Raw genomic sequence first — 21,872 nt, 5'->3', positions numbered from 1 at the left:
CCGGCAGGAACCCTTGCAAATGTACCCTTTGTGAGAACCAGGCGGCGCGTTTAAAGAAAAGGGTACACGATAAACGTTGATTCCGCGTCGACGGGGCAGAGATTAGAACAAACAAGTTTCAAGAAATCCGCAGATCGGAATCGCTAGCTAACGCAAGGCTAGCAAAGAGCTGCGAGGCGGGCGGGGCCTCCACTGGTGTGGGGTACGTTTGATTCGATAACCTCCAAGCACCGACTGTGTCCCGAAAGCACATCAACACAGGAACGACGCCGAATTATGTTGTAAGTGAAGATTAAATGTCCAAGTGATTTTTTTAATCACTTGTAAAGAAATAAAATAGTGAAATGAAGATATGTGGTACAGTTTAATTCGGCTTATTACGGAGTCTCCTGGTGATGAATGCAAACGTCAAGGGGCGTCCATTCGACTGTTCCTTTAAGAGCCTCGTGTTGTTACCGGAAGTTGGAGGGGTGGTTCCAGCTGATCCTCACAACAGAACCGAAGACAGCGGAACGGTGCCCGCTGGCACCTCGCCTTTGCCGGGGTTGAAAAGAGAACAACGCGGCCCTCCCAGACAGTCGCTCCTTCCGGTCCGTAGCTCGGGCCCAGTCTGTCATGGTCCCAGCGCGGAGATGGCGTCTGTACCGGGCTCGTGTGAGGAGGACCCCGCCGAACTGGACGGCTCTCTGCAGCAGATGCTGAAGGCCATCGCCGACGAGCGGAACCGACTGAACATCCGCCAGGAGCTGAGCGGACTGGGTCAGACGCTTCCGTCGATGCTAACGGATCATTTAGTGTCCTTGGCGCTACCATGCTAGCGTAGCTGTACGTCATTGTGCTCGAATGCCGCCGGTCACGTGAGCGTTGTGATGACGTCAGCCGGGCTGCAAAATGTCATCACGGTCACGTGCCAGCCACAAGCGATGACACGTTCAAATGTCATGAGTGGGCGGGGCTAGTAGTTTACCTGCGCTGTGGTTGCTTGGCAACAGCCTCCTTTGCAGTGAATCATTTATGTGTGTGTGTGTGTGTGTGTGCGCGCGCGCATGCAGGTTGCTTTAAGGATGACCGGATCGTGTTCTGGACGTGGATGTTCTCCACCTACTTCATGGAGAAGTGGGCTCTCCAGCAGGACGACATGCTCTTCTACGTGCGCAGGAAGTTGGCCTACGTGGGCGCCGACAACACAGAGGGCAAGAAGGTGAGCGTCTCCTCGGCCCAGGAAGTGATGGCCGTTCTAAGTAGTCACGTGACCTGCATGGTTTCCATGACAACGACCTGCCTAGTTCAGGTCCCTTGATGAGGTGACACTGGCGGCCATGTTTGTTATGCTGCATCCCGCATCCTTGCAGGTGGAGGTGGAAGTCTACAGGAGAGACTCCAAGAAGCTTCCGGGCCTCGGAGATCCGGACATCGACTGGGAGGAGAGCGTCTACCTCAACCTCATCCTGCAGAAGGTCTTACACACGCACGCACGCACGCACCCACGCACGCACGTGATGGTCAGCTGACGTGCTCGCGCCTTCACAGCTGGACTACGTGGTGACGTGCGCCGTGTGCACGCGCTCAGACGCGGGTGACATCCACATCCACAAGAAGAAATGCCAGGTGGGCGGGGACACAAGCGTGCGTGCGCGCGCGGCCAGGTTTGAGAGCTTATTCTACTTCCTGTGCACACAGGAAGTGTTTGCCTCACCCAGCAAACACGCTATGGACAGCAAGGGGGAGGAGTCAAAGATGAGCTACCCCAACATCTTCTTCATGATCGACAACTTTGAGGAGGTAGCGGAGCTTCCAGGTGAGCGGCTGTTGGGCGTGGCCTAAGCGCGTGCCCGTGCGCCGGCAGGTGTTCAGCGACATGACGGTGGGGGAGGGGGAGATGGTGTGCGTGGAGCTGGTGGCCAGCGACAAGAGCAACACCTTCCAGGGCGTCATCTTCCAGGGCTCCATCCGCTACGAGGCGCTCAAGAAAGTCTACGACAACCGGGTGAGGCTCCGCCTCCTCGCGCTCACCTCACGCACGCCTGGCGCCTGGCTAACGTGGCGCGGCGCCGCCTCCCTTCGCAGGTGAGCATGGCCGCCAAGATGGCCCAGCGCATGTCGTTTGGCTTCTACAAGTACAACAACATGGAGTTCGTGAGGATGAAGGGCCCGCAGGGCAAAGGTCACGCCGAGATGGCCGTCAGCAGGGTGCCCACCGGCGACACCTCCCCCTGCGGCACGGAGGACGAGCATGTGACACCGGTGCACGAGCGGGTGAGCGGCCGTCTTTCTTAGCTCCGCCCCGCTTTCCGCACGCCGACTTTTGCCATGCTCGCTGCCCAGGTGACGTCGTTCAGCACGCCCCCCACCCCTGAGAGGAACCGCCCCGCCTTCTTCTCGCCGTCGCTCAGGCGCAAGATTCCTCGCCACAGGATGGCCGAGATGAAGAAGTCCCACTCCGCCAACGACAGCGAGGAATTCTTCCGGGAGGAGGAAGACGAAGGTAAAGGCGGAAGGTCGAACGAGTCGTTGGAAGACGTGATTCGGAAGACGTGTGTGTGTGTGTGTGTGTGTGCGTGCGTGTGTGCGTGTGCACGTGTCAGACCTCCACAGCGCCACCAATCTGCGGTCACGCTCGCTGTCAGGGACGGGTCGTTCTCTGGTGGGATCTTGGCTGAAACTGAACCGCAGCGATGACTACTTCCTGCTCTACTCCCACCTGACCTACGTCACCTTGCCTTTGCACCGCATCACCACAGGTGAGCCCCGCCCCTTGCCTAGCCTAGCCTGGCCGGCCGTGGCGCCAACTCATCATGTGACATCATCAGACATCTTGGAGGTGCGCCAGAAGCCCATCCTGATGGCGTAGCGGCGCCTTCTCGTCGTCAGCAAAGTGCCTCCCCCCCCCGCATCACGCCATTCGGGGTCCCGCCCCGGACCGGCCGCCACCAGAACTGCAAACCAGCTGTCCAAGAAGTGCCTCCTCGTCTTCTTGACGTTCCTGCCGCTCATCACCACGGATACGGCGCCAGGATCACATGACCTCAGCGCGACAAGGCGGCGGGCTCGGACAGGAAGTGACACGCTGTAAATATTGTGCTGCACCTGACGTAGTTAGCGGGGTCACGACCTTCCGCAGACCCGATGATGCTGAAAAGGGAAGACGGAGCTCTGGCCAAGCAGAGAGGGGCGGCAGACACGCCGCCACTTCCTGTTTGCACGTCGTCACGGCAACACACGCAGACTTGGGATGAGTTTTGCTACACGAGCGTCACAATTTATTCTTCTTACTCAAACACTGAAAGTAAAGTCCGAGAGCAGAAAGCCTCTGGTTTCGCTTTATTCCCGCAGCTGGGGGGGGGGGGGGGGGGGGGCGGGGCCAAGGACACTTTCAAAACAAAAGTTCCACGACGGGAGAAAAATGTCCCTCCTGGCGAGGGAAACATTTGTACAACAAATGGTTCCTAACGCCAAAATAATAAAAGTGATAAAAGCTGAGGAATGTCGCCCAGCGCTTCACAACATGGCCGCCGCCTGGAACCGTGTGTGTGTGTGCGTGTACGTGCGTGTGTGTACGTGTGCGTGTACGTGCGTGTGTGTACGTGTGCGTGCGTCAATCAGGCGGATGGCGGCCGCCGGCAGCAGGAAGCGGGCCTTCAGCCTTTCTGCTGCTCCAGGGTCTTGTGGAGCTCGTCGGCGTCCTCCGGCGTCTTGACGCGGATGAGGAGCGGCACGGGGCTGGCGGGGTGGTTGTCGTCGACGGGGGGGTTGGGCACGCACACCACCATCACGTTGTTCTTGCCCACCCGCGAGCACGGCATGGTGGCGTGCAGCAGGATGTTGAGCAGGATGTTTCCTGAACAGGAGGCGCCACACGTCAGACCGGTCAGGTGACCCCCCCCCCCCCCAGACAGGAAGGAAGCGTCTTACCGAGGTTGGTGTCGGCTCGAACGATCATCTGAGTTTTTCCCTCCGTGGTGCGTTTGAGGTGCAGCGTGCCCACGCCCTTCTCCTTAAACTCCGCCTCCTTCTTGTAGAAGACTTTACACCTGACAACACAGACAATCAGAAGCCGCCATCAGCTGGCGGCGGCGTGATGTCATCACGTACTTCTTGGAGTAGAAGGCGTTGTCCTCCTTGACCTCCCTGACTTCGGGCTTGGGCGGCTCGTAGGACTCGTCGCCGGCGTTGTCGTCTGCGTGGCGAATGGAAGCGTGATGATCACATGACCCGCCTCCTGCGTGCGTGCGTGCGTGCGTACCTGTCGACTTGGCGTCCTCGCTCTTGGTCCCGCTGAAGGACGCGCTGCCAAACAAGGAGCTCTGTCCCGAGAAGAAGCTGGGGGGCGTGGCTTTGGACCCCAAGGAGCCCCCCGCTGCGGGGTCCACCTTCTGGCCGAAGTTGAAGGTGACGCCAGGCGGGACCGGAGCGCCTTTGTCTTCCGTCTTGTCCTTGCAGAAAGGAGAGACGGCCAAGCCGCCGCCGGACGAGGAGGAAGAGGGGGGTGCGGCGCCGGTGGGCGGCGTCCCGCCTTCTTTCTTCTCTTCCGAGGGGGCGGCCCCGTACTGCCGCTCGATGCTGGTCAGGTGACGCTCGTAATCGCGGAAGATGGGGTTGAGGTTGCACAGCGGGTTGTCGTTGACGTGCTTGGTGATCCAGTCGCGCACGGAGCAGTTGAGCGCCGTCAGCTGCCGGCTGTACTCCTTGCCACCGCCGCTGGGGGCGGGGCCATTGGACAGCTTTCCTGTGATGTCAGAAGAGGGCGTGGTAGACACGGAGCCATTCAAAGCCGACCCTGAGGGAGGAGGAGAACGCGATCAGATGCTCGCCGCCGCCGCCGCCGAGGGCGCAGGACTCACCAGCCGTCGTGGAGGGCGTGGCCGCAGCAGGTGACGATGACGACGAACCGCCGAAAGACGGCGTGACGCCATTCCCGTTGGTCAGACCCCCCAGGCCCTTGGATCCAAAAGCAGAGAAGGGGGGGGCGCTCATGGAGAACCCTTTAAAGCCCTTGAAGGCTCCGACCCCGTCGCCCTGCAACGCACACACGAACGCTGAATATCGGAAAAACGCTTCCGGCGTCTTCCTCCTCGGGACGGACACTACCTCAGCACCGATGTTTCGCCGCTTGGCCTTTTTGATGGCGCGGTTCTTCAGCACATCCTCGCTGGCCAGGGAGAAGGTTCCGGCCTGAGGAGACACACGTTGGAATCAAACAGCTCACGTGGCCTCAAAGCTTTCTGGAGGAATGACGTCACCTCCTCGCCCTCCTCCTCCTGATCCCAGTTCCTGTCCGTCAGCTCCTTGTCAGCGATCCGCTTGGCCATCCCAACTGCGGCTCACGGAACCAACAGAACCGGGGCTGGACGCGCACGCGCACGCGCGGTGACTTTTAACGGAAGCACAGCCTGACCCACAAGTCGTGTTAGCAAGACGCCTCTGAAACCAAAGCAAAGCAGTGGCTTTGGTGTGACAACAAATAACTTTTATGTTTTGGTCACGTCGGTGTTGTGCGTGAAAACAATCACGTCGCCGCCGTCAGCCTCTCAACACGGAGCTAGCCTTTATGAGCTAGCTGCTAACATTAGCCACAGACGTCTACGTGGGTGCCGAGTGACCGTAACGTACCTTTTGTGGGAGCAGAAAGCCGACAATGTTCGTGTGAGCAACGCGGGGACGCTGCCGGGGAGCTTTCCCACACAAACAAACATCAACGGCGGCACTCCGGTGGTTGAAAGGAGCCTCTCTCACGCCGCCATTTCATGGAGCAGCACATCCGCATGAGTTTGCCCGGGCGCTTTTCTGCGCATGCGCTGGAGCGGCGGCCCTCTGGGAGTTGTAGTTTGATGACGTCGCCTGTACTCGGTAACCGAGCTCCTCGCTGTGAACGTTCTCGTATTAGCTTGTCGCGATAGGAGGTGTGTAACGCTGATTAATTCGTTCTCCATTAGCTGGCTGATTGGGGCAAAGTCCACCTGCTCCAAAATGTCTTCCGAATGTCCAGCAGGTGGCGACACAGTCTGATTTTACGGAACCCTGTGAGGAAACTTCACTTTTAGCACATAACATATTAGCACATAAGCTCCATCCTGTCAACCCCGTCGGGGGACTTTATTAAAAACAAATACACAAGGATGAAGCTGAGGATTCCTCGGCTTTGGAGCATTTGGGAGTCAGGAAAGGGGAAGAGTCCTCCTCAAATGGCTCCTCTCCAAGCCTGCAAGAAGCCAGGTGGCCAGCCAAACAGGAACAGGTGCTGGACAAACCAGGAAGTGAGCAGCGGGAGACCTTTGACCAGCTGGTGTGGAGAAGATGGACTAGCTGGGAAGAAGAGGAGACCAGGATGCATGACACAGCAGAAGTCTTCATGATCACTGAAATATTTCACCACCAACATCCAAATCGTCCACATGAAAGTCCGGACATTTTCACGGAACGAGACTTAAATGTCGTCCGGGAGCGGTGTGGACATCATCTTTGAGCCCCGCCCTCCTATAGTGGTCCCTCACGCGGTCCCTCCACAGGGGAACTCCTGATTGGTTGAGAACTCCTGCCACTCCGCGCCCTTCTCTCGTGCACTGGGCACTTGTGGCCAATCACAGCCCGTTCTGGGGTCCAGGGGGCGGGGCTAGTTGGAGGTGGCGAGGGGGTCAGCCGTGCACAAAACAAATAGGAGGAGGGGGGAGACCGGAAAAAAGCAGATTCTACTTCAACTTGAGAGCACAGCTGACATCACCGCGCGTGCGCGACGCCGTCCTCCATGTTGGAACATGATGGATGGATGGAGGCCTGTTCTATCGTCCATCCATCGGTTTTCTTTGCCACTTATCCTGGGGGGGGGGCGGTGCTGGAGCCTATCCCAGCTGTCTTTCCAGGCGAGAGGCGGGGTCCACCCTGGACTGGTGGCCAGCCAATCACAGGGCACATATAGACAAACAACCATTCCTATGTAATAAACGTCAAAGAAAGCATTCAAGAATCGTTCTACTCCTTTTAGTGCTGCAACCACACATGTAAACAACTTGTTTCCCGAGTAACTACATACTTTAACAACTACTTTCACAGTGACAACATCCTTTGGTAAGTTGTTGCATAACTCTATTACCCTAGCTTAGATCATAAACAAACGTCCCAAGAGTTTAAACAATGCTTTTAGAATGTTTGGAGGATTTGAATGCACATTATTACTAAATAATATAACACACACACACACACACGATTATAGATCTAATACAAATAAATGATACATATATTGGGCTAAATAAATAGAGCATGTAAATATCCTAACTTTTTGAAACATTTGTTCGAACGTGTTTCACGTTTACGTTCATTTCCATTTGACAGAAATGACAAGCGCAACAATATGATCTGATCTATAGCCGTCTTTGAAAAGCCTTTAAGTGTTTTTATGACCGATTTGAAAGAAAGAAAATGTTTGTGGCTCCACTGTCTCACTGCGCATGCTCAGTTTGTGAGTAGAGGAGGGGCGCTACTCTCTTCTCCATCCGGGTACTTCAGAATCACCATTGACAGCCGAAGCACAACTTTTCCCCAGGCAAAGTGAAATTAAGCCGCGGACTCGGACAAAATATAGTTCCCGTTTTGAAACTAAATTTATCGAAAGAACGCGAAGATTCCCCCCCGTCGGACTTCTCTACGTTCGCCTGCCACCCCGGGAGGATCCGTCCGGGGTCTGACGCCTTTTCTGTCGGCTTCGGACCACTTTTCAAGACGGGCGGAAAGTCGGTGATGAGTCCCAGGCTGTAAAAGAAGCGAGAACTTGCTTTCCTTGTCGAGTAGTTCTTCTTTCGATTGTTATTGTCGCTGAAAAATCTTCAATTCACTGAAAGTTCGCGTCGCTCGCGTCGAAAGTGGGAGCAAAGTGCTTTTGTCGACGGAACATGGAAGTACAAGGCCTGCAAGAGGCGCTGAAAGTAGAGATCCAATGTCATCAGGTAAGGAAACATGGTGTTATGATCGCAGGCGGCTTGGAGGACGTCAAGGAGGTGAAACTTAATGTCCGCTTTCACCTCGCCGTCACTCGTCCACACTTTGCCGACTAGTTGGTCTCATTGTGTTTGTGTGAGCAACAAGAACGGAGAGCTAATGCGGCGGTGTGGCGAGCAGGACGCGAGCTGAATATTTATGAGGGGCAAGAAGAAACATCCATGGCCGCTTTGTTCCTCTCGACACACAACAACTTCAACACTTTTTCGCCCGACGTCTCGTCGCCGCTGCCACGACTAACTAGTTGGACACACGAAGCACAAGCTCCCGCTAAAGCTGGTTTTTATGCGCCAAACCAGCACCGACGCCGATGAATCGGGCGAGTGTGACAAACTTTATCAGTGTAAATCTTCCCCGGGCTAGCGCCACTTAGCTTCCCTGCTAGCCAGCTACCGTGGGTGTTGCTTTTCATGGCCACTTTTATTGTCAGAACGCCTGTGGTTCAAGTTGAACTGTGACGGTGCCGTGTTGTCACGGCCGAGCGGACGGGTGGGAGCTCCCACCGCCGACTCGCTGTCAAAACTTGTGCAGTGTTGCTCCAAATTAGCGTCCATTTTGAGTTGCTCGACGTGTTTTCGCCGAGTGCCGTTCTGGCGGCTAACTAGCACCTCGGCTAGCTCGAACTTCCGCGGCGCTCGGTCGACCGAAGCTGACGTCCGCTGCAACCTCGGCGTACCTTCCAGCGTCTTTTTATTCGCCGGCCGCCCCCATTTTGCTACTTTACACTTATAGTCTGCTGGCATGATTTCTTCGGGGTCACGTGACGCCAGCGCCGCATTTGATTGGCCCACGACTACGCTTTCACTCTTCCACGCTTCGTGGTCGCCCGACGGCCTCTCCCCGTTAACTTTGCCGAGGCGGCGTTGTTGTGAGCCGGCGGCTTATGTATGCTTAGCACCTCGGCCAGATTCTCCTGCACCGCCCCGCCGGCAGGCGCCGTGCGGAAAGCGGCGCACACAAGTTCTAGCAACAGCGGGGGGAGGAATTGACGGAAAGGGGGTCGATATTTGTTTATCCGCGGCAGTTATGTGTCGTATCACAGCTGTTAGAGGCCTCTTCCTCTCTGCCTGACTTGGATCGATCTCGCTTCCCGTGGAATGTACTTTCTAAGCACTTGAACGCACCCCTCAAAGTTGCAGCTTCAACACAATAAGACGCGGCGGAAGACCTTCTGCTCCACGTTCATAGTGGAAGCGACCATTTTGAGACAGAAGGGGGTGCTTTCTCTCCCCGCTCGGAGAGGGGAAAAAGTCTGCAGAGTTTCTAGCAGCGGCAGGGGGGGATGGGCCCCATTCATGCCTAACATTACCATTTTGATTGCTTTGATGCTGTTTTTGGTTGGAGGGGGAGGGGTGGCAGGCAGAGGCACAGAAAGCCCAGTCAGCATCACACAGCCGTTTTTTTAATCACTCCATTCTGACTTGTCTGTTTTTAGCAGCAAAATGTGACCTTTGCAGCACGCATGCACGCATTAGCGCCTGAAAAGGAAGTGGACTTGAAGCGGGAGCGGCTTCCAGTCACCGGGAATGAAGGTCACCCGTCTTGTTTGCGAGCATCCATGTTGGGAATGCCAAAAGAGACCCGTTGAAAGCGCTGGCGTCCGCAACTGCCTCAGTGATTTCTGGTGCCAGCAGTCAAGTCCATCTGTCACCATGGTTACGCTGCTTCTTCCACACTTGTGTCAAGCTGGCTGAGGCGGTGAAGTGCACGGGGAGTGCGGTTGTGAACGCGCCGCCGCTACCCTAATGTCACCAATACCGGGCCGCCCGCGTTGCTCGGCTTCACGCTCGCATGTCAATCCAGAGTGCGACGCCGGCGAGCCTCTCTTAAAGGTCAAAGAGGTCGTTGCATCACCTGGCCCTCAACCGGCGCACGCCCGGTGCGTCACAACGCCGCATGGGGATCGTTGGGCCGCTAAGCTGCCGCGAGCTGTCAGGTCGACGCCGTCGCGCGTGTAATCCCGATCCACCTCATCGTGGCGCGGCTTTAAGGCTGATAATCTTTCAAATCCCTTTAATCGATGCTGTTTGATGGGCTTTTTATTAGGAACCGCTGCACGGGGGCGCTCAGGCATGCGTGAGTCTGCTCCTCAGAAGACGTCGCACGACCGACACAGGATGACGTGCCGGTCCAGTTTCGTGGCGTCGTGCAGACCGTGGACCCCCCGTGTGCGGGCGCCATACACTAACGACACGCTAAGACGTTGAATACATGCGAATATCAAGACAGACGTGCCAAAAATACCCATCTTTCTCTTTCATCTGAGAATAGTCCTTTCTAGATAGGCGTAGGGAAACGACCCTTCAGCTTGACTGCAGCCCTGACCTTTGGGGTCGGGCCCTGCCGCCTATGTTGCAACCCGGTGTTGGTTCTGGACAAACTGTGGCTCTCACAGAAGTCCAGTATCATCACACTCGTTCAGATCAGGGAGGGTTAGGGTCGGAAGGCCGGGTACTCTGAGCTGCCAGTCAGGACCCTTTAGGGAAAGCCGTAGGGAAACAACCCTCCCGTTCACCGGGGATGACTCCAACAGAGGCACCAAGTCGGGGGGGTATTAATAAGCCCACACCAGCTCGCCGCCCAGCCCCTCTCGAGGAGTTGGGTTTGAGAACCCACACTGTGGCTTTGTGACTCTGAGTCCCACTATATCTTGTCGGAATGTCTCAACCTCTCCCCACCGGAGTAGTGACATTCCATGTCCCCAGAACCGGATTTGGCCGCCAAAGACCGGGTCTTCAATAATATTATAATATCCCTCATCATATTATTCCCATAATATTCTAACTTTGCTAGTCTTTGTTTTTCTTCAGAAAAAGACTTTCACATTGAAAGTTTCTGCTACTAAAATGAAGTCACATAATGTGGTCACATGATGATGAAGAAACCGCCCCCCTTAGTAGGTGCTCTGTGACATTATTCCGAGTCCCGGTGAGGCAGTGAAGAGCAAAGTCGGCAGGTGCTCGGCAGGTGGCGTCATGGCCTCCACCCGGGAGGAGCGGCGGAGGCGGCGGACGTGAGAATGAAGAGTGCGGTCGTCTGGGTTGATGTCCCATCAAGCCTGAAGGACGCCACCCCTGATTGACAGTGGGCTGCGGACATGAGCGTGTTGGCTTGCGTAGTGGTTAGGTGTAGAGGTGGGAATGCCATGACGGGAAAGTGTTCCGATGGCCGGCCTTCCTTGGAGACCTCCAGTGCTTCTCACTGGTGGACACCTCTGACACGGAGATGGGGCTCGTTTCCCGCTGTACTGCACAATAACGCTCGCTGTCTGTGTGCTTCTACACTTGCTGTTGCCATGGTGACCTTTCACAGCATGTCAAAAGATAACATGAGCCTTGCCACCGCGTTTTTCTAAATGATTTCTGCTATATTGGGATTGTAAAGGTGACCTGAGAGGTGTGACTGAAAGAATATATTACCAAGGATTTCTATGCCGACCATATTGGGTCATGGAAATGGACATCTTACTATAGGGGTGTTATTTCATGTTTAGTGGGCTCTAATAATCGGTGGTAAGCAGGCTTTCTCTGTCTTGTTTTCCCTTAGGTCTACTATATTGGCTAGTAGCCGTGTAAAGGTGACTGTAGGGGTGTTATTTCGTGTGTAGATGGCTGTAATCATGTAAAAAATCATATTTAGAAGGTAAACAGGTGATCCATGCCTAATATGTCTTGTTTTGTCTGCTATATTGGGTGACTGTAGGGGTGTTACTCCACGTCTAGAGGGCTCTAATCATGTTAAAGGAGGTTGAGAATGTGGTAAACTGTGTGAGATGATGACGCAAGACTTGCGACGGCGTGTGTGGACATTGTGATCATGTGACTGATATGTGTTGTACTTTGTGTCTGCAGAACCAGACGCTGTGCAAAGGCCTCAACGAGCTTCAGAACGGACAGGTAGGCCACACACGTGTGCAGCCTCCTTTCCTCCATCTTGTCTTCCATCTTCGTTCATGACGCCGCCATCGCAGCCACGCCGGGGAGCGAGTGAGGTTATTAAAGCGCGTCTTCTACCGCTCGCCCCTCACTTCCCCACGCAACACGGCGAAGGTGGCGTGGTTTGTGTCTGACTGTGGCCTGAGTTTGGGCCTCAGACGCATATTTAAGTACACTTGACTTCCTGTTAGCCTAAATGAAACGCATGGAAGTATACGTATGTAAACAAAGTCAAAGAAAAACCTCAGACACACTGAAGATGTGTTTAGCGTGCACTGGCCAGTAGGTGTCACTAATGTCACATTGATGACACAATAGCCGCAACAGGAAGGACTGTGCAGAAACAGGAAGTACAAAAGGAACAACTTCCTCCACTGCTAACCTGTGAATTTTTATGATGTCTTATTTCCTTTCATGTCTCGGAATGTCAAGGTGATATAGGGGTGTTATTTCATGTCTGGAGGACTCTAATGATGTTAAAAGGCGTATTTAGAAGTTGGTGTTCTGGAGTGAAGAAATAAATTTCTGGGGATTTATTTTGCAGAAGGGAAGATGGTTGAAACACAGTTGAGTGTCTGCCACAAGCGTCCCCCTGAAGGACAGGACAGGACGGCACAGGACAGGACATGGTTATACAAACATCATCTGGGGCCTCATTTATAAAACTTGCTTACGCTCAAAATTGGACGCAACGGCCCACGCCAAGGTTGTGATTTCTAAAAATAAACCCAGCGTGAGAACGTGCGCACCGGGACGCCAACGCCAACCTTTTGGAGACGAGTCGGCCACACATTAGAAGCGGTGGAGTGAAACCACATGGTAGAACTAGACAATAGAGCCAATAAAGATGGATGGCGCATGAGAACATCACGCCATGATGGAGTGCGTACGCACGGCTTTATCAAGCTGAGTGTTTTTAGGCGTACGCCATTTTCAGCTCTGGGGCGTACGCACACTTTTAGTATGATTTCATATGAAAGCCAGGAAGCCCAAAAGCAGAGGAGCAGCCGTGGTACTGGTTGTCCACGTCTTCTTCTGATGGGACGGCAGAGCCCGGGAAGTTGTGGTGAAAACTTTATTGTCCAGTTCCATCCTCGTGCTGGTGACTAACCAAGGAACCAGGAACGATCAACACCTCCCGCTCTGTGTGAGCTTCTTCATTGTGGCTGCATCTGCTGGCCTCCATTGTTTCTGCAGGTCCATCTGCTGGCCTTCACGCACCCGGCCCCTCCCCCGCCTCCCCAAAGGAGGGAAAGGGAGCGTGTTGACATGAGGCAAACTTTCATTTCTATCAAGGAGCCGCGTGGGAAGTAGGAAGAAGCTCTCACACGGCCGCCATGTTTGCTTCCGTCACGAGGCCGTGTGGTGCGAGGCCTTCCTCCCGACCTCTCCACATAGCAACATACCAAACACGCTTTTAAAGAATGGGTTAGCTTAGCTTGTTAGCAGCTGGCTAACAATTTCTCCCTACTGTCGTCTGGTTGCCATGACGACACTAGTGTCAATCAGCTGGGCTTTACCTGACAGCAGCAGCCTCACGGCGCATCATCACCTGCCTTTTCCCGCTCTAGGACTGACTGTGTGTGTGTGTGTGTGTGTGTGTGTGTGTGTGTGTGTGTGAGAAGCTTGCAGTCAGAAGTTGCCCCGTAGGGACCGCCAAGCCGCTGTCTCTCATCAAGCCCCCCAGCCAGGGCATCGCCATCTCCGTGGTTCCGACCAAGGCTCCGGTTTCCATGGTGACGGCACACATTAACGGGCAGAAGGCGGCGAGCTCGGAGCCGCTGCAGACGGCACCCATCAACCTCCAGACGGGTGGCAGGGCGGTGGTGGCGGCGGCGGCGGCAGCGGTCGGCGTCCACCCGGTGAGCAGCAGGAGACCCGGAGAGCTTCCTCCCTCTCAGGTATGTCCTCCGCTCAGGGCCGGCCATCGTGGCGTCTGGCCCCTCCCACTGGCGGCATGCCTGCTGCTGTTTGGCCGCCTTTCTGCCCGCTTCTTGCCAAACCAATCGGGAGCCTTGCCACCTGTAGAGGGGGCGGGGCTGGTCACCAAGCATACACAAACACACCGGTTTGGTCACATGACCCGTAGCTATCCATAAATAGTAAGAAAATGAATACATTCATTCATTTTTTACCACTAGTCCTCATGAGGGTCGCGGGGGTGCTGGAGCCTATCCCCGCTGGGGGAGAGGCGGGGTCCACCCTGGACTGGTGGCCAGCCAATCCCAGGGCACATATAGACAAACAACCATTCACACTAGAAAATGAATTCTTTTCTATGAATGAAATGTAGAATACGCCCCTGCAACATAGACGACACGCATAGATCTAGTATATAGATGCCATATCAAGCTAAATGGGAGCTAGCTTGGTGCAAATGTAGCGGACTAAGAGCTGTGCCCAGTAAGGAGCTAGCTAGCCAGCTAGCTACCTAGCTAGCTGGCTAGCTGGCTGGCTGGGCTGTCAACATGTGGAACAGCAGACGGTGTTGACCGAGGGACTGAAGGAGGGCTGAGGAGCAGCGTTGCCATGGAAACTGCTCCCTCCTGCCGTGGGGGGGTCAGCGGATCCAAGAGGAGGAAGACAAACACCTGATGTTGAAAACAAGGGTGAACTTTGACCCCCTGGAATGGTCGCCAAGCTAGCGGCTGCAGGAAAGGCGGGTGCACGCGCGGGTCAAAAGGTCGTTAGCGGCATGACTTTGATGCGTGACCATGACGACCAGGATGGAGGCGGAGCCTTGTTGGTCCTGCAGCATCACACGCTCCCAGAGGCGCCTGACTTGGGAGAAAGGAAGAGCAATTAGGAAAATAAAAGCTCTCGCTCACACTGCAAGAATGTTCTTCTGTGCCGTTTCCATGGGAACTGGTCTGCTCCGCCCCTCCCCCTCCTCTGCAGCACAATGCCACGGCACCGAGAGATTACCACAGAAGAAGACGAGGGGTGGGGGTGGGGGGGTCCTCTTTCCATGATAAAATGAACAGGAAGTGAAGAAAAGCGTAACGTGTCAATCATGACGTCGTTCTCTCTCTGCAGATGTTCACCTCCCTTCCCATCAAGGTGCCTCAAGTCAGCTCCCTGCACCGACTGGCCGGGCACGCCGCCACCCTGCTACCTCAGGTACACCCCCAATCCCCACCCCACCCCCATGACCGCCCTCGCAGGACACCAACACACTCCTGATGATGCACCTTTCCATCAGTAAATACTTCATTTTACTACGCAGTTGACATTCTAGCATACACCAGAAGTACAGTATTGAAATACTCAGTACAGGAAAAGGAAATACATTTTACATACTAAAATACCAATACAGGTTAAAAAGGGTACCCAAAGGAAACCCGTGTTTTACACACCACAAATACTTGGAGGTACCCAAATGAAAGGTGTACTTTACACGCTACAAATACTTGGATTTACCCAAATGAAAGGTGTATTTTACACACCACAAATACTTGGAGGTACCCAATGGAAAGGTGTATTTTACACGCTACAAATACTTGGATGTACCCAAATGAAAGGTGTATTTTACACGCTACAAATACTTGGAGGTACCCAAATGAAAGGTGTATTTTACACACCACAAATACTTGGAGGTACCCAAATGAAAGGTGTATTTTACACACCACAAATACTTGGAGGTACCCAAATGAAAGGTGTATTTTACACACCACAAATACTTGGAGGTACCCAAATGAAAGGTGTATTTTACACACCACAAATACTTGGAGGTACCCAAATGAAAGGTGTATTTTACACACCACAAATACTCGGAGGTACCCAAATGAAAGGTGTGTTTTACATACTACAAATACTTGGAGGTACCCAAATGAAAGGTGTGTTTTACACGCTACAAATACTTGGAGGTACCCAAATGAAAGGTGTGTTTTACACGCTACAAATACTTGGAGGTACCCAAATGAAAGGTGTGTTTTACATACTACAAATACTTGGAGGTACCCAAATGAAAGGTGTGTTTTACACGCTACAAATACTTGGAGGTACCCAAATGAAAGGTGTGTTTTACATGCTACAAATACTTGGAGGTACCCAAATGAAAGGTGTATTTTACACGCCACAAATACTTGGAGGTACCCAAATGAAAGGTGTATTTTACATGCTACAAATACTTGGAGGTACCCAAATGAAAGGTGTATTTTACACGCCACAAATACTTGGAGGTACCCAAATGAAAGGTGTATTTTACACGCCACAAATACTTGGAGGTACCCAAATGAAAGGTGTATTTTACACGCTACAAATACTTGGAGGTACCCAAATGAAAGGTGTATTTTACACGCTACAAATACTTGGAGGTACCCAAATGAAAGGTGTATTTTACATACTACAAATACTTGGAGGTACCCAAATGAAAGGTGTATTTTACATGCTACAAATACTTGGAGGTACCCAAATGAAAGGTGTATTTTACATGCTACAAATACTTGGAGGTACCCAAATGAAAGGTGTATTTTACACGCTACAAATACTTGGAGGTACCCAAATGAAAGGTGTATTTTACATACTACAAATACTTGGAGGTACCCAAATGAAAGGTGTATTTTACATACTACAAATACTTGGAGGTACCCAAATGAAAGGTGTATTTTACACGCTACAAATACTTGGAGGTACCCAAATGAAAGGTGTATTTTACATACTACAAATACTTGGAGGTACCCAAATGAAAGGTGTATTTTACATACTACAAATACTTGGAGGTACCCAAATGAAAGGTGTATTTTACATACTACAAATACTTGGAGGTACCCAAATGAAAGGTGTATTTTACATACTACAAATACTTGGAGGTACCCAAATGAAAACTGTATGTGGTAAAGATGGGATTTTGCTGCCGTTGTGGACTCAGGTCAGGCCAAAGACCCGGATCCCCGACAGCCTTCCCCACAGTCCCTGCCAGGAGCCCCCCCAGTCCATCAGCCAGCCCAGGACCACCTCCGTGCCCAGCCCCAAGAACCCGGGCCCCACCCTGCCCACCCCCAACTGCACGCTCGGCCCCGACCACCCGCCTCACGGTCAGAGTCACACCGCGTCGGCGCCCGTGGCTCCGCCCTTCAGCCTGCCCGGCAGCGCCGGCTCCGGGAGCCCCTCCCAGCACGCCTCTGCGGGGCCCGGTGTGGCCTACGCCATCATCGCAGCCCCTCCCGCCACCTCCGCCAACGGCGTGTCCACCGTCACCGAGGCGGTCAAGGTGAGCACGGCTTGGAGTCGAGCTGGAAGGCGTTTATGGCGAGATCTAAAGCACGGCCGTGTCCCATCAGGTGATCATCATCCAGCCTCAGGCCCCCGGAAACAGCGAGGGCTGCCAGGCCCCCCTCCTTTCACAAGAGGCTCCCACCTCCCCCTCCCACAAGAAGGAGGAGGATCCAGAGGTGAGGTGAACAGGACTACCACCAGCCTGCTAACCAGCCTGCTAACCAGCCTGCTAACCAGCCTGCTAACCAGCCTGCTCTCTTTGACAGAAAATCTCCTTCATGGTGGCGCTGGGCCTGGTCACCAACGAGCAGCTGGAAGGTGACGTGCAGGGGCGGCCGGCGTGGGTCGGGGGGCGTTTCTAACCATCTCTCTTTTGCTCCACGCAGAGATCCAGATGAAGAGGCAGGAGAGGAAGAGGCGGAGCACGGCTAACCCCGCCTACAGCGGCCTCTTTGAACCGGAGGTGCCTATCCTCATCCTCCTGGTGCGCCCGCTCCACGCTGACTCTTCTTCTTTGTTTCCCTGCAGCGCAAACGTCTGACGTCGCATTACCTGAACAGCTCCCTCTTCCTGTCGGCGCGAGGTAGGACTGGCTAGCCGCGTACTCACCGCGTACTCACCGCGGACTCACCGCGTACTCACCGCCTGACACCATCATTAGCTTTGTGCCGCTGCATGGCGCTTTAACACGTGCACGTGTACGTGCGCTGCCACTAACCTGTGCTCTGCTTCCGTCCACATGCCAGACTCTGAGGATTTCTGCTGGAAGGTAGGTGGCACCCATGACCCGGTCCCACCCAGCACTTCATCCTTTCCCCCAAACCACCTTCCTTGTCACAGGACTGCAATCTATCTGTGGCTGTAAAGCTCCTGCCGTTAGACAACTTAGTATCGTAGTATCTCTGCTGCCGTACATGTGGGATAACTTAGTATCGTAGTATCTCTGCTGCCGTACATGTGGGATAACTTAGTATCGTAGTATCTCTGCTGCCGTACATGTGGGATAACTTAGTATCGTAGTATCTCTGCTGCCGTACATGTGGGATAACTTAGTATCGTAGTATCTCTGCTGCCGTACATGTGGGATAACTTAGTATCGTAGTATCTCTGCTGCCGTACATGTGGGATAACTTAGTATCGTAGTATCTCTGCTGCCGTACATGTGGGATAACTTAGTATCGTAGTATCTCTGCTGCCGTACATGTGGGATAACTTAGTATTGTAGTATCTCTGCTGCCGTACATGTGGGATAACTTAGTATCGTAGTATCTCTGCTGCCGTACATGTGGGATAACTTAGTATCGTAGTATCTCTGCTGCCGTACATGTGGGATAACTTAGTATCGTAGTATCTCTGCTGCTGTACATGTGGGATAACTTAGTATTGTAGTATCTCTGCTGCCGTACATGTGGGATAACTTAGTATCGTAGTATCTCTGCTGCCGTACATGTGGGATAACTTAGTATCGTAGTATCTCTGCTGCCGTACATGTGGGATAACTTAGTATCGTAGTATCTCTGCTGCCGTACATGTGGGATAACTTAGTATCGTAGTATCTCTGCTGCTGTACATGTGGGATAACTTAGTATTGTAGTATCTCTGCTGCCGTACATGTGGGATAACTTAGTATCGTAGTATCTCTGCTGCCGTACATGTGGGATAACTTAGTATCGTAGTATCTCTGCTGCCGTACATGTGGGATAACTTAGTATCGTAGTATCTCTGCTGCCGTACATGTGGGATAACTTAGTATCGTAGTATCTCTGCTGCCGTACATGTGGGATAAGATGCTAGCTGCATGGGCAGTGTCTGCTTATGACAACATTGGGCAAATAGCAGCAGAAAGCCACCCCTCGTGCTACGTGTTCTTATTCTCCGGCTGAGCAGAGAGCATCTGTGTGAATTCCACAAATCCCACGCTCGGTTGCCGATGGAAAGCGTGCGTGCTCTCCGCTGGCGCCGGCGGCGCTCGTGACGCCTCTGGTCACTAGCGGGCTAACGCTAGCCTCGGCATGTCGCTGCAGGATGACGTGGAGCACGACGAGCACTGCGCCGTGTGCAAAGAGGACGGCGAGCTGCAGCCGTGTCACAACTGCCCCCGCGCCTTCCACCCCGACTGCCTCCAGCCGCCCCTCAAGACGGCCCCCAGGGGCCCCTGGTACTGCCCCAAGTGCCAGAAGAAGGTATGGCCGCTTTCAGCTCACCCGGTCACGTGTAGGGAGTGCTGGTCATGTGACCTATACACGTGTGCAGGTTCTGAACAAGGAGAACACGGCCTGGCCTCACAACTTCGTGCAGTCCTACGTCACGCATAAAACAGGTGAGCGCGAGTGCGAAGACCGATGCCCAATGATGGCGCTCATGGCGGCGTGCCCGTGTGCAGTGCGGCAGGAAGAGAAGCGGCGTCTGCTGCGGCGAAAGGACGAGTTGAAGAAGGAGTGCGCTCACCTGGAGGAAGAGGACAAGAAGCTCAACAAGACTCTGAAAGTAAGACCCCGCCCACATGTTGGTGCGCGTTTGCATGCGGCGCCGCCTCACGTGCACTGTCCCCCTCCCCCCTCCCCCCCGCAGCGCTGCATGGAGCGACGGGACGGCCTGGCGGCGCAGCAGCGGGACACGAAGGCGTCGCTGGAGCGCCTGAAGGCCCTCATCAAGCTCATCCAGGTCACCATGACGACCACCGCCACCGTCGCCGCCTCGCTGCTCTCGCCGTCGTGGATCAAAAGCGGCCCCGCCGCTGCAGCAGCGCCCCTCCAGCCCTCCCGCGGTCAGGATGACGTCACCAACTAGCCCCGCCCCCACCTCGCCGCTTTTCTTTTTGGGTGGAACAAAAGAAGCGAGAAGTATTTCTAAACACCTCCAGTGCTTACGAGATTTGACTTTTTCTTTTTTCTTCTTCTTCATGTTGTTGGCCTTAACGTATTTCCTGTCCCACATGCTCTCGTCTGCCACGCCCGCTCCTCGTGGCGCCACGCGGACGCGCATGCGCTCCTGACGTTTGCCAAAAGCTTTCAGGACAAGGTTTGTTGTTTTCTTCAGTATTATAGAGCTAAAGAAGAAAGTATTTAAGAGCAAAGTACGCTAATTAGCATTTTAGGGGAGATTTTGTAGTATTTTCATTGATGCCTGAGATCATTGTACATACGTCGTCTTCATCATCATCATCATCGTGGTGCACAAACCAATGACCTTCAGTGACCTCGAGCAGCTTTGGTCACGTGAAGCGTGTGCGTAAGAATCACTCTTATATGCCAAAAAGTCCACAGGAAGTCGTCATATCAACACGCCTCCTTTTTTCTACATCCTCACGCCGCTTTTTCTACACGCCACCAGGAGGCGCCACAAACACGCAAGCGTGGCGCGCACGTCTTCCCGCCGCCGCCGCTTGCCGACGAACAAATGCCTTCAGTGTGTCCTGTGACCTTTGACCGGGTCACGCTCCAAAATACACGTCGACGTAGGCCGCGTGCAACAGCGCCCCCTATAGCAAAGCAAGTGTTAGCACCTCCCACGTGGAGGGCGAGACACGTGACGCATATCCATACACGTGACGTGACGTGACGTGACGTGACGTTCCTGGTCCGTCTTCTCCGGGAGAAACTGTGCCGTGATGAAACAGATCTATTTTACTAGAGCACACCTTTGAACAAAGAACACTAAAGTTGTTTTCTATTCTTTTATGGAGCAGCAAAAACAATACATGTCTTGAGGCCACCAGGAGGCGCTGACGAGGCGAGCTCCGACGTTTGGTTGTGGTTGGTTTTGTCTTAAATATGCCAATGTAGTAGTTGACTTTTTTCTACCGACTTCGTACAAAAAGATTCACGAATAAACATTTCAACAACGCTCTGTGTGCGTGTGAGTGCGTGTGAGTGCGTGTGAGTGTGCGTGAGTGTGCGTGCGCAACACCGACACCCGATGGACGCCCGGCGCATTGCAGCAAGGCGATATTACACGTGACCCAGAGGCACTTCCGGTCTCTTTGGGCTTTCCCCCCCCAGGGGTCGCCACAGCGGACCGATCTCCTCCGTCCGACCCCGTCTTCCGCATCGGCCTCGTGTCGCTTTAAACCGAGGAGCGATGGAGCTTCTCGTTGCCGACTTGACTCACAGAGCCACGGCGGTTAGCTAACACGGGAAACCTGGACCACCCATACATCAGTACCCGGATGTACGCTCGTACGGCCATCTTGTCTCCCTCGCGGGAAGGGAGGAACTCACCGTGAGTGCTTGGAACTCATCAACGATAGACAATGGAAATATTATGATCGCCATATGCGACATTAGCCTCGTGTTGACCTCCATGTTCCTCCACGGGGTCGGCCTGACCCTGACCACCTGATGCAGTGGACAGCATCGCCGCCAGATGTCGCCCTTGCTCTTAGCGACCGTGAGTCTGCGGTCGCAGAACGTTTTGTTGACGCCATCCCGCCTTGTTTTGATTGACAGCAGCAAGGATTGCTAACCACGTGACGAGGTGTGGGGTTGGACGTCACCACGGGTCTCCGTGGGGTTTGGCAAAGGAAAATCCACGTTAGCTCAGGAAGCCAAAAGCAGACTTAATCCGCTAGCTCAATGTGTAGTTCGCATGCCGGGTCGCTGGGTGGCGCCAGAGGGAGAAACCGGAAGTAGTCCCCAAGTCAGCGATTTGTTAGCGGAATTTTTAAAAGGTAAAAGTAAGGAATGCTTCTTGCCAACATGGCACCCGAGTACACAAAACTAACTTTATTCC

The 21,872-nt window shown here is 53.8% G+C and overlaps 3 protein-coding genes across 3 annotated transcripts; 2 read left to right on the top strand and 1 right to left on the bottom strand.

Moving 5' to 3' along the window:
• The first annotated feature begins 452 nt into the window (after positions 1-452).
• On the top strand, positions 453-3,306 carry kiaa0930. The gene is made up of 10 exons (XM_058067481.2): positions 453-759; positions 1,053-1,201; positions 1,353-1,457; positions 1,531-1,608; positions 1,681-1,782; positions 1,847-1,987; positions 2,068-2,256; positions 2,326-2,485; positions 2,586-2,741; positions 2,811-3,306. Exons 1-10 carry the CDS (start codon positions 633-635, stop codon positions 2,849-2,851), a joined length of 1,248 nt encoding a protein of 415 aa, XP_057923464.2. The 5' UTR covers positions 453-632; the 3' UTR covers positions 2,852-3,306.
• On the bottom strand, positions 3,233-5,852 carry nup50 (nucleoporin 50). The gene is made up of 8 exons (XM_058067478.2): positions 5,611-5,852; positions 5,241-5,421; positions 5,089-5,172; positions 4,842-5,016; positions 4,244-4,777; positions 4,093-4,177; positions 3,913-4,031; positions 3,233-3,838 (listed from the first exon to the last, which is right to left on the bottom strand). The coding sequence occupies exons 2-8, from the start codon at positions 5,307-5,309 to the stop codon at positions 3,639-3,641; spliced, it is 1,266 nt and encodes a 421-aa protein (XP_057923461.2). The 5' UTR covers positions 5,310-5,421; positions 5,611-5,852; the 3' UTR covers positions 3,233-3,638.
• Positions 5,853-7,505: 1,653 nt separating this feature from the next.
• phf21b (PHD finger protein 21B) lies at positions 7,506-20,994 on the top strand. The gene is made up of 14 exons (XM_058067469.2): positions 7,506-7,937; positions 11,841-11,885; positions 13,550-13,825; positions 14,961-15,044; positions 16,795-17,136; positions 17,207-17,317; positions 17,408-17,459; positions 17,528-17,604; positions 17,670-17,724; positions 17,888-17,910; positions 19,166-19,324; positions 19,395-19,461; positions 19,525-19,628; positions 19,713-20,994. Exons 1-14 carry the CDS (start codon positions 7,884-7,886, stop codon positions 19,929-19,931), a joined length of 1,668 nt encoding a protein of 555 aa, XP_057923452.2. The 5' UTR covers positions 7,506-7,883; the 3' UTR covers positions 19,932-20,994.
• The last annotated feature ends 878 nt before the right edge of the window (positions 20,995-21,872 follow it).

Source organism: Doryrhamphus excisus, linkage group LG6, assembly GCF_037039965.1.
Source record: "Doryrhamphus excisus strain RoL-2023G ecotype Guam linkage group LG6, RoL_Dexc_Guam_v1.1, whole genome shotgun sequence".
NCBI classification, from domain to species: Eukaryota; Metazoa; Chordata; class Actinopteri; order Syngnathiformes; family Syngnathidae; genus Doryrhamphus; species Doryrhamphus excisus.
This window is presented reverse-complemented; position numbering and strand designations above follow the sequence as displayed.

Coding starts and splice junctions, on each gene's coding strand:
- phf21b (XM_058067469.2), top strand. CDS start 7,884: ATGGAAGTACAAGGCCTGCAAGAGGCGCTGAAAGTAGAGATCCAATGT. Junction 17,318..17,407: donor AGAAGGAGGAGGATCCAGAG/GTGAGGTGAACA, acceptor TCTCTTTGACAG/AAAATCTCCTTCATGGTGGC. Junction 19,462..19,524: donor CTACGTCACGCATAAAACAG/GTGAGCGCGAGT, acceptor GCCCGTGTGCAG/TGCGGCAGGAAGAGAAGCGG.
- nup50 (XM_058067478.2), bottom strand. CDS start 5,309: ATGGCCAAGCGGATCGCTGACAAGGAGCTGACGGACAGGAACTGGGAT. Junction 4,778..4,841: donor CACGCCCTCCACGACGGCTG/GTGAGTCCTGCG, acceptor CTCCTCCCTCAG/GGTCGGCTTTGAATGGCTCC. Junction 4,032..4,092: donor AACGCCTTCTACTCCAAGAA/GTACGTGATGAC, acceptor CTGTGTTGTCAG/GTGTAAAGTCTTCTACAAGA.
- kiaa0930 (XM_058067481.2), top strand. CDS start 633: ATGGCGTCTGTACCGGGCTCGTGTGAGGAGGACCCCGCCGAACTGGAC. Junction 1,458..1,530: donor TCAACCTCATCCTGCAGAAG/GTCTTACACACG, acceptor GCGCCTTCACAG/CTGGACTACGTGGTGACGTG. Junction 1,988..2,067: donor AGAAAGTCTACGACAACCGG/GTGAGGCTCCGC, acceptor CTCCCTTCGCAG/GTGAGCATGGCCGCCAAGAT.